The following is a 16,967-nucleotide window of genomic DNA, read 5'->3' on the forward strand; positions in this document are numbered from 1 at the left end:
CCCATTGTTATTACACTATAACAATCAACACTGAAGATTACTGTGACCTCAAAAGGTGTGGGATTTGGGGCTGGGGATGTGGCTCAAGTGGTAGCGTGCTAGCTTGGCACGCGTGCGGCCCGGGTTCGGTCCTCAGCACCACATACAAACAAAAATGTTGTCCTCCGAAAACTAGAAAATAAATGTTAAAAAAAAAATTAAAAAAAAAAGGTGTGGGATTTCTCCCCACCAGTCAGCAAGCTGGGTTTTCTCTAACCCAATTCAGTTCTAACACTGTCTCTTGGGACATATTGTCAGATCCCATAAGGTGAGGACTGAGGCCCCAAGACTACTTTCCTTACTCTACATTTAGATATGAGTTGCAAGCCCCTGATTGTTGCAGCTGTGCTTCTTACTGACCAGGTGTAAATCAAGGCTTCTACAAATCTTTTCTGTTTCTATTAATTTATCTCAGAAATAACATAAAAAGGAGTAGACCAAAAAGTTACAAAGAAAAGTACAGAGATCTTGATATAGTCACCTACCTACTTTTTTAACATTTTACATGAAGAGATGGCAAAACTTTTTTGAGGGATCAGATAGTATTTTTTTGCTCTGCAGCCCTCATACAGTATGTGTTGTATATTCCCCCTCCCCTTAATTAACCAGTTGAAAGTATTAAAACCTTTTCTAATTGACCTGCAATGCAAACGAAACAAAACAAAGAAAACCCCAAAAACCAACCCAGGACCATGGTTTGCTAACTTGTGTCTAACAATCACTTATTAAAATTCTTTTTTTTTTTTTTTTTTAAGAGAGAGGAGAGAGAGAGAGAGAGAGAGAGAGAGAGAGAAAGAATTTTTAATATTTATTTTTTTTAGTTCTCGGCAGACACAACATCTTTTGTTGGTATGTGGTGCTGAGGATCGAACCCGGGCTGCACACATGCCAGGCAAGCGCGCTACCGCTTGAGCCACATCCCCAGCCCTAAAATTCTTTTATGTATTTATTTGAAAGCAAATAATAGGATTTATTGGAGTACTAGAAAGAAAGCAGAGCTCCTGAAGAGGGAGGGGGTCCCAAGAGAGGGATGCAATGGTTTTTGTTGTCTCGGGGTTTTAGGGCTTTATCTGTCTCTAGATAATTGGTGGGATATAGAATTTAGAAAAGTGGCCAATCAACTTAAAATCTAGAGAAAAGTGATTTTGAAACCCCTTGTTGGCACAAGGGGAAGTACCTCTTGGGGTTTGTCTTGTCTAGGGGTTTTTAAGGAACTGTGCTTGTGGTTAGGAATAGATGGGATCAGACATTTTGATTTCCCAATTCTCTCTTCCTCCTTTTCTTCTAAGATCCTTTTCCTGGCTGCCTGTGAGTGGTTTATCTTTCTGTCTCATATTACCCCCGTGAATGAAGTACCTCTAACTGCCATTAGGGGAAAATGGATGATGACCACTCAGGCTGCTTCATGATAAGGGGGTTGGCTGCGCCAGCCAGGACCTCTGAGGGAGGTACTCTATCTAAAGGGCTTTCATAGAAGTTAGGAGAGCTTTCATGGAGGGTGGTATTTCCATGACCATCTGGAGCTTAATGGTTCTGTGGATGTGTTGCCCATCAGAGCAGTCCAGAGGTATATGATAGTGGTTGACAGATGACTGGAAAAAGGTATTTTATGGGGCTTGAATCATGCTAGGACAACAACAAACAATACAGCAAAGTAATATTGTTTTAAATTATTTAAATTTTTTAAAATAATTATTTTTTAAATAATGAGTGTTAAGAGCCAGTCTCTAAAGACCACAAAGGTAGTAACTTACTAGACCTTTAACGTGTGGTCTCATATGTCATTTATTTGTGAGTGGAGACCATTTGAGGCTTTAGAAACCTCAGTAGAGTTGTTAAAAACATACAGGACACTTAGTTTTTATAATGCCACAGGTTTCCCTTGAGCTGTAGGAATGTCATCAGATTTATATAAAATGCCTTTTTATTGTCATTATTTTTGTGTTAGCAGAAGGATCCCTTTAGTTGTGTTATTTAAGACTCTCTTGGTAAAGTCAGTAAGGATTTTTTGGTACCATGTTATATCTTTTAGATCAACTGAGGGATAAATATTAGGAATAATCATACCAATGAAAAAGAAATTAGGTTTACTTATGTAGGAGATTAGGAAAATTTGTAGGTCTCAAATTTATTTGGAACAAATTTGTGACTCTGGTAGTGTCTTGTAACACTTTCTTTGTAACCTCCCAGTTTGACTTACTTGTGGGAGAACTGATATAAGTGTACATTTCAAGTTACATTAAAAGAGCCATTGTTGGGCAGGGGTTGTGGCCCAGCGGTAGAGCGCTCGCCAAGCACATGCGAGGCATTGAGTTCAAGCCTCAGCACCACATAAAAGTAAATAAATAAAATAAAGGTATTGTGTTCAACTACAACTAAAAAGAAAAAAAATTTTAAAAAGAGCCATTGTCTTTTTTTCTTTTAAATGTCTATGTATGGCTGTGCATGATGGTCCTTGCCTGTAATCCAGTGACCAGGGAGGCTGAGGCAGGAGGATCACAAGTTTGAGACCAGACTCAGCAATTTAGCGAGATACTGACTACAAAAAAAAAAAAGGGGGGGTGTAAGGGTATAGCTCAGTGATAAAGTACCCTGGGTTCAATCCCCAGTAGAAAAAAAGAAAAACAACAACTCTGTGACTCTGTTTTAGTTACTCTCCTGCCAGGTGTTTAAGACTAAGTTGATTAAGCCAGGCATGGTAGTGCATGCCTGTAATCTCAGCAATTTGGGAGACTGAGGCAGGAGGATCCTAAGTTCAAAGCCTCAGCAACTTAGTAGCTAGGGTCTCTAAGTTCCGTCTTCACTAATTTTTTTTTTTTAATGTTTTGTGATAGGGTCTTACTAAGTTTCTTATCTGAAAACGTAAAAAAAGGGTGGAGATGTGGTTCAGTGGTTAAGCACTCTTGAGTTCAATAGTTCAATCCCTGGTACCAAAAAAATAAAAGACTAAGTTGGTCAAAATTGACTTTTTTCTTATCTACAATTATGAGTCAGCTGAGATTTGTCAGAGATGACCCTTGGGAACTTGGGAGAAGCCTCTGGGCTCTTTTAGCTTTCCTGTACCAGTTGTGATATCTGCCAGGATTGGTCCATGTCTTGCTGACTATATGTGGCTTCCCATCAGGGACACTTCCCTTTCCAATGACCCTTCTCTTTGCAGATTATGCACTGATTTTATTTCTGTTCTCTAGGGTTCTCAGAATCCTTCTAATTAGGAAGTCAGGTGACTCGTGGAGCTGCAGGACCCTGTAAAGGAGTCCTATCTTTCTCTGAGTTCTGGATGACTTTAGAGGGCAAAGTCTGAAATATTGGCTGATTCCTCCCATTCCCAATGCTTTTACTTCCTTAACTTTGCAAGTTTTGGTTTTAAATATCAGTGTCACCGTTTTGAAGTGTTAGTATAGGGTTTTAAATTTAATGTCTATAAATCTAATCAAACAAAAAATCCTTTTTGTTTGATTAGATTTAGTGTCAGTTACTTGTCGAGTCTAAGATGATAACATTGGTACAACGTCAACTAAATTTAGACTTTAATTGGATTTGGTTGTTTTTCCATCAGTGCCTTTTTTCTGTTTTAGAAACAAATCCAAATAGACTTTAATTGGATTTGGTTGTTTTTCCATCAGTGCCTTTTTTCTGTTCTAGAATCAAATCCAAATAGTGGTAATTTCTTTTTTGGTTCTTTGGTCTGTGACTGTTTTTTCATGGAGTTTCATGATAATTATACTTTCAAAGAGTATTTAAGAGTCTTTTTAGAAATATTTTTTTAGTTGTTGGTAGACACAATATCTTTATTTTTAATTTATTTATATGTGGTGCTGAGGGTTGAACCCAGCACCTCAAATGCACTAGGTAGGCGCTGTACCACTGAGCCGCAACCCTAGTCCCATTTATAAATCTTTCAAAGGTGAATAATTACTATTTTTGTGTGTTGATGTTGGCAATGAAACCCAGGGCATCTTCCATGCTATGAAGGCAAGTACTCTACACTGAGCTATATCCTCAGCTAAAATAATTCATATTTTTATTTTTTATTCTACTTAGTTATAGATGACAGCAGAATGCATTTCAATTCCTTGTATACAAAAAGAGCACAATATTTCAATTCTCTGGTGGTACACAAATTTAAAATTTGGTAGGCTTCAGTTACTTTTTTTTCTTTAAAATGGGGTCTCACTAAGTTGCTTAGGGCCTAACTAAGTTGCTGAGGTTGGCCTCAAACCTGAGATCCTCCTACCTCAGACTCCTCAGCCACTAGGATTACAGGCATACATCACAATGCCTAGGGTCAGTTAGCCTTTTGAAGTTCAGATTAACCCATTTTTGGTTGGTGCAAGGTTCTTCAAGTAGTTTGAAAGTGGTCATACTAATCATTGATCGTATCTTCATAAACTGCTATGATAAAATATTCCAGACTTATATTGTGTATTTTTTGCTTTGTAACTTGAATCATCCATTGCTGTAAAGACCCTGGTTAATTTAGTTGGAAATGGTATTTGGCAGCTTTAATTTGGTAACAGAAGATGTTTGTTGTTGTTTTTAGATTTTTTTTTAGTTGTTATGTACCTTTATTTTATTTTATTTTTTTTGGTGGTTTTGGGAATTGAACCCAGGGCCTTGTGCATGTGAGGCAAGCACTCTACCAACTGAGCTATGTCCCCAGCCCCTAGACCTTTATTTTTATTTATTTATATGTGGTGCTGAGTATTGAACCCAGTGCCTCACACATGCTAGGCAAATATTCTACTGCTGAACTATAACCCCAGCTCAAGATGTTTATTGTTACTGGTTTGGTTATTGTTTTCAGGGCTTCTCAGTGGACAGGGCTATGAAAAATTTTTCAGGTAAAATGCCTCAAGAGTTAATGATGATTTTGTTTGATAGTTTTGTTTGTTTTGGCAGTGGTGGGGATGGAACCAAAGGACTTGCTCATGCTAGGCAAGCACTCTACCACTATTGGCACATCCCCAACCCAGGGCTCATAGGTTTTGATTTTTTTTGTATTGCATCTTAATCATTTTCCACACTGATAATCCTGGTTCCCTCAGAACTAGGAGTGGTATAATTAGAATGTCCCTAAATTACTAACTTGCTTTGTCCCACTTTATGTAACATCTAATAATGCTAATACTACCTCTGTATTTTCTACTCTTATTCCAATCTCTCTTTGACCTAGTACTGATCTGAATTACACAGGAATGGAATTGGCTCCTTTTACATCCCAGAATCCTATATCAATGTTAGCTTGTTTTTATAAATGATGGTCAATGTGTCAGTATTTAACACACTAAATATAAATGTTTACTCTGCAGAGTAAAAAGGTGTGCATCAATCTATTCCTTTTAAGATTTTTTTTTGAGTTTAAAAATTTTAACTTTATTCCACCTATTTTTATTTATTTATTTATAATTTTTTTTGGTAGTTGTAGATGGACAGAATGTCTTTATTTTGTTTATTTTTATGTGGTGCTAGGGATTGAACCCATGCCTCACACATGCTAGGCAAGTGCTCTGCCATTGAGCTATAGCCCAGCCCTATTCCACCTGTTTTAGATGGGTTAATTGATAGAACAAATGTCTAGTCAAATATTTTCTATATACATTTTCAAGGAAATTGCTTTGGTTATTGTTTTGGTTATTGCTGGGTTCCTTTGATTTGAGATTTTTTTTTTTTTTTTTTTTTTTTGTACCCAGAATTGAACCCAGGGGAACTTAGCCACTGAGCCGCGTCCCCAGCCCTTTTTATTTTTTAATTTGATAATAGGGGCCTTGATAAGTTGTGAGGCTGGCCTGAAATTTGCAATCCTTGTGCCTCAACCTCCTGAGTCTCTTGGATTACAGGCATATGCCCCCATAACTGGTGGCACTTTTTTTTTTTTCATTAGTAATAAAAATTATTCCATAGTCAAGAGGCACACTCTATATGAACCTGAGAATTGTCTGCTATCCTTTTATATAATAAGGAACTCATAGCCATACTTTTGTAGTTTGCTGCCTCATGATGTTTCTTAGTATCTGGAACCATTTGCAGCTATTATTACCAGCATCACACAACCAATTATTTTCTTGAATAAATTAGTCACTTTGCTAAGGTTCAACAATTTGTGTATGGTTTCTGCTTCTTGTTTTGGTGCTTGGGATTGGAACACTAGGTACATTCTGTACCATTGAGCTACATCCATCTCAGCCCCTGTCTGTATATGCTTTCTTCTATGTGACAGTTACTACGTGATCTTCTCCCTTTCATAGCCTTGTTACAAGACCACCTCTATTAGTGACCTTAAAAAGTGTATTTTGCTTGAAAACGGTGGCCTTCAATTTAAAAAGTAATAATGTGGAAGTCCAAGTCAGCCTGAACGACAGGCTGGTACATCTACTCTTTCAGGTAAAGCCTGTGAGACTCGTGCATCTGGAAGTTGCGCAGTTTCTCTCCCTTTTTCCTTTTTAAATAATTGTATCGGGGCTGGGGATGTGGCTCAAGCGGTAGCGCGCTCGCCTGGCATGCGTGCGGCCCGGGTTCGATCCTCAGCACCACATACCAACAAAGATGTTGTGTCCGCCGAGAACTAAAAAATAAATATTAAAAAATCTCTCTCTCTCATTCTCTCTTTAAAAAAAAAATAATTGTATCATATCTACATTGTTTTTGTACCCATTGTGTATTATAATACTGTCTTAATTTTATCATAGTTTTTTAAAATTTATATTTATATTTATATTTAATATATTTAATGTATATTTTGAAAAGAAAAGTTTCGTGCTAACCCAAATATAATGAGCTTATTTTCCTTTTGACATCTTAGCCTTTGGTATAAGTCTGTATTGTATCATTCTGTCCTTTCCTCTAATTCCTAGTGGCTTTCCTCTCATATTTTCTATTGATGATTAGGCTACATATGGCAGATAGCTTTTTTGGGGGGAAGATACCAGGGATTGAACTCAAGGGCACTCGACCACTGAGCCACACCTCCAGCCCTATTTTGTATTTTATTTAGAGACAGTCTCACTGAGTTGCTTAGTGCCTCGCTAAGTTGCTTAGGCTGGCTTTGAACTCATGATCCTCCTGTCTTAGCCTCCAAAGCTATTGGTAATTTTAATATTTTTAATTCTTTTTAGTTTTACATAACAGTAGAATGTATTTTGGCAGATTATACATAGAGTATAATTTATTCTATTTAGGTTCCCGCTCTTGTGGTTGTACATGATGTAGAGTTACCCTGGTCATGTATACAAATATAAGACTAGGAAAGTTATGCTTGATTAATCCTACTGTCTTTTCTATTTCTCTTCCTCCTCCCTTCCCTTTGTTTCCCTTTGTCTAATCCAGGGATTTATATTATGGTCAGCTAGTTTTAGTTTCACAATAAGTATTCATTTGGTATTTACCATTAGCACTAAATATCAATGTCTCGTCATTTTAGTTATGTCAAGTCATTCTGTTAGGAAAGGCTCATGGGTATAACTTATGCCCTTTATATTTGAGTATAAAGTAAGTTTTGTTGGCTCTAAATTCTGGGCTTGTATTTTCTTTACATGTCTTAAATCTTGTTCTCTTTCTCTCCCTCTCTTTATAAATTGTGGTACTGGGGCTGGGTTGTGGCTCAGTGGTAGATTGCTTGCCTAGCATGTGCGAGGCCCTGGGTTCGATCCTCAGCGCCACATAAAAAATAAAGTAAAATAAAGATATTGTGTCTATCTATAACTTAAAAAAAAAAAACGACTTGATTTAAATTGTGGTTCTGGTGATCTAATTTGGGGCCTCATGTGCTAGGTGTTTACTCTATCAACGGAGCTATATCCTTAGTCCTGTTTTTTTATTTTTAAATTTTTATTTTTTTTAGGTGTGGATGGACACAACACAATGCCCTTTGTTTTTATGTGGTGCTGAGGATCGAACCCAGGTCCTGCCCACGCTAGGCGAGAACTCTGCTGAGCCACAATCCCAGCCGCCCCCCCCCCCCCCCCCCCCGCTTTGTTTTTGAGACAAGGTTTTCCTAAGTTGCTATGGGTCTTGCTAAGTTGCTGATGCTGGCCTCAAACTTGTGATGGTCCTACCTCAGCCTCCTGAGTCACTGGGATTACAGGCGTGCACCATTGCATCCAGCTAGTTGGCATTTCTTTAGATTCCTGTAATATTCTACAGTTTCTTAGTCTTCTTTAATATTGGCAATTTCAAATAAATGTAGATCAGTTATTGTATAAAATATTCTTCAGTCTTGACAATTGGATTCAGGCTGTAAGTGTCTGATGGGAATAATATGTAACTGATGTGAAGTTTTGATTTTTTTTTTTGTTGTTTGTATTTTTTTCTATTTTGCAGTACTGGGGTTTGAACCCAGGACTTTGCACATGTAGGCAAGCAGTCTGCCATTGAGCTACATTCCCATTCTTTTTAAAAAATATGTATATATTTAGTTGTCCATGGACCTTTATTTTATTTATTTATATGTGCTGCTGAGAATCGAACATGGTGCCTCACATCTGTTAGACAAGTGCTTTATCACTGAACTACAACCTCAGTCCCATTCACATTCTTTTTAAAAATGTTGTACAGATAGGGTCTTGCTAAGTTATCCAGACTGACTTTGAAGTTATAATCCTCCTACCTGAACTTTCTGTTATGTGGGATTAAAGGTGTGTACCATTACACTATCATTTTTTTTAAAAAATAAATATTTTTTAGTTTTTGGCAGACACAACATCTTTGTTTGTATGTGGTGCTGAGGATCGAACCCGGGCCGCACGCATGCCAGGCGAGCGCTCTACCTCTTGAGCCACATCCCCAGCCCCCCATTATACTCATGCCACAATGTTTAGTGTATTTCTTTTAGAATATCATACCTAGAGTCACATGATGTTTGTGTGTTGCTCATTGAGGATGTTGATTTTCATCACTTAGTCTGGGTTTTGTCCACTGTCTCTATTATGTTTCTTCTAGAATATACCAGTATTTGGGGAGATACCTGAAGACCATGTGCAAATACTCTATTCTTTATCAAACATTCCCTTTTAAAATTAACGTCTGTTAACAATTCTTATCTGAATCAGCATATATACTGTATTGGTGATGTTTAAACTCTATTATCTTTCTGCTTATTTGTCTTTTTAAATCATGTTCCATATTAATGGATATAATTTTCTTTTTATTTATTGTTTTGCAGTGTTGGGGATTAAACTCACATCCTCTTGAATAATGGGTAGGTGTTATACTATTTAGCTACACCTCCAGCCTGCAATCAATATATATTTGAATTTTTGTCCTTGCTAGTCAAATAAGAAATAAAAATTAAATGGATGCAGTGGTGCATGCCTGTAATCCAAGTGACTCAGAAGGCTGAGGCAGGAGGATTGCAAATATGAGGCTGGACTGGGAATGTATTTCAGTGGTAAAGCTCCCTTGGGTTCAATCCTGAGTACTATAAAAAGAAAAAAATGAAATTTAATTTAATAGCCAGGCACAGTAGTGCACATCTGTAACTCCAGTGACTTTCGAGGCTGAGGCAGGAGGATTTCAAGCTGAAGGCTGGTCTCAGAAACTTAGTGTGGCTGTAAGCAACTTAGTGATAACTTGTTAAAATAAAAAATAAAAAGAACTGGGAATGTAGCTCAGTGGCGAAGTATCCATGGGTTCAATGCACACACAGTAACAAAAAAAATTTTAAGCCAAATTGGGGGGGTTCAACTGTGTGTGCTGGGTATTGAACTTGTAAATGCAGCATATATTCAATACTCTTTATCAGTGAGCTACGCCCCAGCCCCTATACAACATTTTTGTTAATTAAAGTGACTTTTTTTTTTTTAGTTGACTCAACTAATTTTGGGAACTGTATTAAAAAAGTAGACTTTTTTTTACTGTTGGTTGTTTATACATCTTTGTGTACTTTGTGTAGAGCATTTTTAAGTTAGAGTAACGTACATATTTTTTAGATTGAAGAGTCAGACAGTGGAGAGTATTGATTGGTACTGGCATTATGAGCAACCTCTTCAAGTATGCATTTAGCACCAGACCAGGGTCACTGATGATCTGTTTTCATTCAAAGAAGTTTGCCATTACACAAATTCAAATTATAACGTGAACATGCTGTCTTTCCAGAGTTTATCTTCACTTTTGGTTTTTCCTCTTACCTCATCCATTTATCTATCGTGCGGTTGGTTTTTTGGCTGTAGGGCTAAAACTTCTCAGTTATGGGTCAGGGGAATTCTTATCTGATGTGCAGTAGGTATAATGGGAGTATATTTAAGGCCCTTACATATACTGGGAAGGATTGAGGTAAAATTGTTAGTAAATGTGACACTGAGTTTCTGTATGAATATCTTTCTGGGTATAATGTTGCAGCATTGTAGCAATTAAACTGAGGTCATAGCAGGCATAGATTAGCATGACAGAATTGACCATTGCATTGACCCGAGATGACCACAGCTCCTAGAGTTTGTATAATTATACACCCACATAGACTGAACAGGTCTAGAGAGAAAAGTGTTCTATGGCGAAAAAATGCCATCAACCTTCCCTCACTTTAGTATAGATTACTTGATTTTAATGCAGTATATATTGAAACCTAATTTGAAAAGCTGTTCATTAGTTCCTTGTGGTCTTTTCCCTCTAAAATCATTTACTAAACTGTTTAGCTTTTAAAATATTGTGTTAGGAATTAATGCGAACTTTAGTTAGGAAGGACTACTTAAGGAGCCAGGCTTGGTGATGGGTTCTTGTTATCCCAGCTACTCAGGCTGGAGCAAGAGGACTGCAAGTTGTAGGGCAGCCTCGGCAACTTAGTGAGACCCTGTTCCAGGGTAAAAAATAAAAAAAGAGCTTGGGATGTAGAGCAGCCCCGGGTTTAATCTCCTCCCCCCCCCCCATACTGGGGAAAAGAAAGAAAGGTAATTTAAAAAGCAAACAACTTTGAAAGCATTTTAGATTTACTAGAAAGTTGTACTGAGATAGAATGAAGAATTTCTGTATACTCTTAATAATTTTGCTCTTGTAATAATAATGATACCTTTATCAAAACTAAGATACCAGATGGGTACATTATTACTGTTGAGTCATCCGTGTTCTGTTGTCAGAAAGATCACAAGGGGAAATCTTAAAATTTAGTAATTTGGTTTATGAAAACAAAAAGATTTTGAATGAATAAAGTAACTGGAAGAACATTTTCTGCAGAGGCAACTAATTTTAATATTTTAGCTTTTAATTAAAAACTTCTAAAATTATGATTTTAAAAAAGGGATAACTTTAAAAATATTTTCTGTTCAGCTAAAAAATACAACCTTTTGTCTTCAGAACTGATAAAGGTATCTTTTTAGAGTTGACAGCAGAGATTTCTTTGCTTTTTTGACCCCAGAATGGTTCCAAGCCTCTGTCTAGCAGTTTGTTTCCATTGTTTTTTGTTCTTCTTTTCTCTTGGTTCCCCCACCTCCTCAAGTGAAAGAAAACCCAAATAAGTTGCATGACCAATAAAGATGAACAAGAGCTTTAAGTCCTTTCCAGATGAATGTGTCCTTTTCTTTCTTTCTTTTTTTTTTTTTTTAAAGAGAGAGTGAGAGAGAGGGGAGAGAGAGAGAATTTTTAATATTTATTTTTTAGTACTCGGCGGACACAACATCTTTGTTGGTATGTGGTGCTGAGGATCGAACCCGGGCAGCACGCATGCCAGGCGAGCGTGCTACCGCTTGAGCCACATCCCCAGCCCTGAATGTGTCCTTTTCACTATTTAGTTTGATGGTTTTTATCTTATGGGATTGGGTTGTATATAGTTGAGAGATCTAAAATTCAGAATTTTATTGTGTTTATATTTCTATTACTAGTGGTTAGTGCTTGAGAGCTTTATCTTTTGACCCAAATTTAGCATTTAACTTACATTTTTGTTGCTCAAATCTTTACCAGTTGTATGTGCTTTCCAGGCGACAGCTGAACAAATGCGTCTCGCTCAAGTGATCTTTGATAAGAATGATTCAGATTTTGAAGCTAAAGTTAAACAGGTATGTTTCCGGCAGAGGATATGCTGATTTTTGTAATCTGTTTTTAATTGTACTTAAAAAGATAATTTCACTAGAGGTTTTAGTTTTTTTTTTCCTAGGCACAGGGGAACCAGGGGTACTTCACCACTACTGAGCTACATCTCCTACCTGTTTTTGTTTTTCATTTTGAGATAAAGGTCTCACTAAGTTGCCAAGGCTGACCTGGAATTTATGATCCTTCTGCTTTAGCTTCCCAAGTAGCTGCGATTATAGGCATGTGCCACTGTGTCTAGCTTAAGTAGACCATATCTGTGTAATTGGATTTTTTTCTTTTTACATCTTTGTTTTATTTATTTATTTTTATGTGGTGCTGAGGATCAAACCTAGGGCTCTACCAATGACCCACAACCCCAGCCCCTGTGTACTGGATTTTGCACTTGTGATTCAATAATTTTATTGGCAGCCTTGGAAAGGAATGTATTAATTTTCTTAACAATAGAATCTTTTTGAGTTAATAAAGTATGTTTACATGTAAACATTTGGGCTAGACATTTACATAACTGTGTAGAGAAAGTATATTTAACATTTGGTATGTTCTCAGGAAATCTTGTTTAATACTATGGAAGAGTTGAATTGCATTTTAAAATATGGATGTGATTTCAAACTTTAGTTGGAAAAATATAAGTTAGCCAGGTGTGAGTGGTGCACACTGGTAATCCCAAAGATTTGGGACTCTGAGGCAGGAGGATCACAAGTTCAAAGCCAGCCTCAGCAACTTAGTGAGGCTCTAAGCAACTTAATGAGAACCTGTCTCAAAATAGAAACATAAAAAGGGCTGGGATTGTGGCTCAGTGGTAGAGCACTTGTCTGGCATGTGTAAGGCCCTGGGTTCGATCCTTAGCACCACACATAAATAAATAAATAAATAAATAAATAAATAAATAAATAAATAAATAAATAAATAAATGTCTATTGACAACTAAAAAATTATTAAAAAAAAAAAAAGGCCTGGGATGTGATGTGACTCAGTGCTAAAGCACTCCTGGGTTCAATGCCTGGTAGCAAAAAAAAAAAAAAAAAAAAGTGTAGGGCAATGTCTTTATTTCTTTTTTTTTTTAAATTTTTTTTTTCAAAGAGAGAATTTTTAATATTTATTTTTCAGTTTTCGGTAGACATAACATCTTTGTATGTGGTGCTGAGGATCGAACCCGGGCCGCACGCTTGCTTAAGCCACATCCCCAGCCCCAATATCTTTATTTTGAACTTCAGTGGGAGGTCTTTTTTGGGGGGGGTGGTCGGTTGGGGTGTACTGGGGATTAAACTCAGGGACACTTGACTACTGAGCCACATCCCTAGCCCTATTTTGTATTTTATTTAGAGACAGGGTCTCACTGAGTTGCTAAGTGCCTCGCTTTTGCTGAACTCTTGATCCACCTGCCTCAGCCTCCCTAGCTACTTGGATTACAGGTGTGCACCACTGCACCCAACTGTGGGAGATTTTTAAAAATAAATTAATCTTGGGGCTGGGGATGTGGCTCAAGCGGTAGCGCGCTCGCCTGGCATGCGTGCGGCCCGGGTTCGATCCTCAGCACCACATACCAATAAAGATGTTGTGTCTGCCGAGAACTAAAAATAAATATTAAAAATTCTCTCTCTCTCTCTCTCTCTCTCTCTCTCTCTCTCTCTCTCTCTCTCTCTCTCTCTCCCTCTCCCCTCTCTTTAAAAAAAATAAATAAAAATAAAAATAAATTAATCTTAATCTCAAGCCCTCTTTTGTTTATTTTCTTACCCTTCAAGATTCTTGAAACCAAGCTGTACCTCCCATCTCAGTGTCAGGTATTCTCCAGTCCTTAGTAGTTGTATTCTGATCATTGTTCTTTGGACCTCCTGTCCCATAGTGTACTACTTTACAATGTGGATTCTTTGTTTTTACTTGTAATTGTTGACAATAAGCTAGTAATATTTTTTTTTAAGGCCACAGAAACAACTTATTAAAAATCATGGTAGTCAATTGGTTGTTGTGGTACATTCCTTTGTAGTCTCACTACCTCAAAATGCTGAGACTGGAGAATCTCTTGAGCTTAGGGCAACATCAAACCATCCTCTCTGTCTCCAAACTCCTCCATCCGCCAATGATAGAACTCATTCTCTGGAATGAGATCTAGTATGGGAGTACTTGATATGTACTTCTACATGTTATATTGCCTTTTATCTGAATAGTATAACAGATAAACAAAACAGAACATTGGTCCATGAGTTCACAGAGTGAAATTCTAGCTTCAGTTCTATGTATTGCTCATCTAATCATTGGAGAAATTTTAATGCTTACTCTGCATTTTAACAATTGCATATGGCAATGACTCTGACACAATTTTCCTGTAAAAATGTAAGAATACACCATAATAAATCTCCACATCATGTACAATCACAGGACTGTGATTATAATTAGAATAAGACGTACAAATATGTCAAAATATACTATCATGTATATCTCAAAAGAATAAATACAATATATGTGGTAACAAACAATAACATGTGATAGACAATTTGTGATTGATAAACATGAAATTAGTTGTAAGTATTCAAACATGGAGAAGCTATAGAGCATGTAGAACTTGACTAATAGGTAAAATAAGAGAAATGTGTAGGCCCAGGGGTATAGGCCCAGGGGTATATTTCAAAGAGCTGTGATTCTGAGATCAGGAGATGTGTGTTCTATAGAAGCTTTGCTATTAATTAGCTTTATGACCATAGACAAATCTCTGGAATTGGTAGGGTCAAGCTTTATGAACTTTAGCTAGTCTATATTAAAATAATTAAAGGTAATTAAAACATAATAGATAATTAAATCTCAGCTTTGTTTACAGAAACTTGAAAAACTTGTGCTTAGTCTATGATTTTTTTTCCAGTTAAAAAAAATGCTAATTCGTTAGTTGATATTTCTTAGGATATAAGTACACTGTTGAAATTACTTGAGAAATAATTTGCTAAGGAGTGTAGTTTGTGATAGTAATAGAACTCTACTTGTAAGATTTCAGGTTGTTAAAACTTAGTTTATATTTATTGTGTTTTAATTCAAGCATTGAGAGCCAGTGTATGAAATGTACTTGTGCAGAATGTTTGGACTGGCTTATCTATGAATGTTGGTTATGTACTTACATACAACCTTTTATTTTTTTTTATATTTTGTACTGGGGATTGAAATCAGGGGTACTCAGCCACTGAGCCATATTCCCAACCCTATTTTGTATTTTATTTAGAGACAGGGTCCCGCTAAATTGCTTAGTGCATCGCTTTTGCTGAGATTGGCTTTGATCTCATGATCCTCTCTCCTCAGCCTCCTGAACCACTGGGGTTACAGCCACTGCTCCTGACTCTCTCAGTGTTTCTTTTTTTTTTTTTTTTTTTTTAAAGAGAGAGTGAGAGAGTGGGGGGGGAGAGAGAGAGAGAGAGAGAGAGAGAGAGAGAGAGAGAGAGAGAGAGAGAGAATTTTTAATATTTATTTTTTAGTTCTCGGCGGACACAACATCTTTGTTGGTATGTGGTGCTGAGGATCGAACCTGGGCCGCATGCATGCCAGGCGAGCGCGCTACCGCTTGAGCCACATCCCCAGTCCCTCTCTCAGTGTTTTAGTAGTTCAGATTTTGGGGAATCCAGTTATTCTGAAACTAAGTTTGAGTAGATAGATGATATACATTTTTGTGGGGCTAATTAAGAATCCTACTTCATCAGTTTGTAGGAGGGTTGATTTGTACTATGATTCTGTTAGTATTAGTGAAAGGATATGGGATAGCCACAAAAAAACTAGTAAACCTGTTTTCTGATTGTAAACTCATAGGCTGCAAGAGTCCATCTTATATGAATGGATTGCATAATTTCTATATTTGTAGTAGAAACATCAAGCCTCCCCGCCCCCCCCCCTTTTTTTTTGCTCCCCTAACCATTTTCTGATACTTTGAATAGCTTATGGAAGTGACTGGGAAAAATCCGGATGAATGCATAGTGGCCCTACATGATTGTAATGGAGACGTGAACAAGGCTATTAATATATTGCTGGAAGGTAATTCAGATACGGTAAGTATTATTGATTGATTTGTAATGCCGAGATTTGTATTTAGTTTCGTATTGTATCTTCATCTCATCTTGGATGGGGTAGGAGGTGAGGGAGATTATGAATGCCATGCTGTATTTGGGTACTCAACCACTGAGTCAAATCTCACCCTTTTTTACTTTTTTTAATTTTTAAAATTAAAAAAAAATTTTAGCTGCAGATGGACACAATATCTTTATTTTTATTTATTTATTTTTCTGTGGTGCTGAGGATTAAACTTGGTGTCTCACGCGTGCGAGGCAATTGCTGTACCACTCAGCCATAACCCTAGCCTTTATTATTATTATTTTTTTATTTTGAGAGAAGATCTTACTAAGTTGCTTAGGCCCTTGCTAAGTTGCTGAGGCTGCTTTGAACTTGAGATTCTCCTACCTTAGCCTCCCGAGCTGCTGGGATGCGCTTGCTGGTCCTAGCCATATGTGGTGTCTTCAATGAAGTTCTAGAATGCGAAGATGTAAAACAGAAATTATTGATCTACTCCAGCTGTACACAGCTTCCAAAATTGTTTGGGTTGTGGACGTTTTCACCACCTAAAAAAACTTCTCCTGATTCCCCAGTGTTCATATTTCATCTCCAATTTCACCTCTATTACTTGTATCTCTAGTTTCACAGAAAATCAGAATTTGTTCATATATCTCTTTGCTTATGTGGGAGTGTTAGGTGGACATACTGACAATAGTTTTTATCACACACAGGTGGACAGTAAGGAAAAAAACCAAAAAACCTTTGTGGTGTGCCGGTTATGGTGGTACACACCTATAATCCCAACCTTTTGGGAGGCTGAGACAGGAGGATCAGGAGTTCAAAGTCAGCTTCGGCAATGTCGAGGTGCAAAGCAACTTAGTGGTACCCTATTT

General features: G+C 37.2%; 1 protein-coding gene across 7 annotated transcripts in view; it reads left to right on the forward strand.

Annotated features, from left to right (window-relative positions):
• Window positions 1–16,967, forward strand: part of UBAP2 (ubiquitin associated protein 2) — a 107,236-nt gene that overhangs the window by 28,301 nt on the left and 61,968 nt on the right. For 6 of the 7 annotated variants that reach the window (XM_081272160.1, XM_081272162.1, XM_081272163.1 and 3 more), the window contains 2 exons: window positions 11,943–12,020; window positions 15,963–16,073. In XM_081272160.1, coding sequence (XP_081128286.1) covers window positions 11,943–12,020; window positions 15,963–16,073 — 189 coding nt within the window. Of the gene's footprint in view, window positions 1–9,199; window positions 9,236–11,942; window positions 12,021–15,962; window positions 16,074–16,967 lie in introns of all 7 variants that reach the window. The other variant, XM_081272166.1, reaches the window with a different exon arrangement.

Source organism: Spermophilus citellus (genome assembly GCF_964194105.1).
Source record: "Spermophilus citellus genome assembly, chromosome: 2".
Classification (NCBI taxonomy): Eukaryota; Metazoa; Chordata; class Mammalia; order Rodentia; family Sciuridae; genus Spermophilus; species Spermophilus citellus.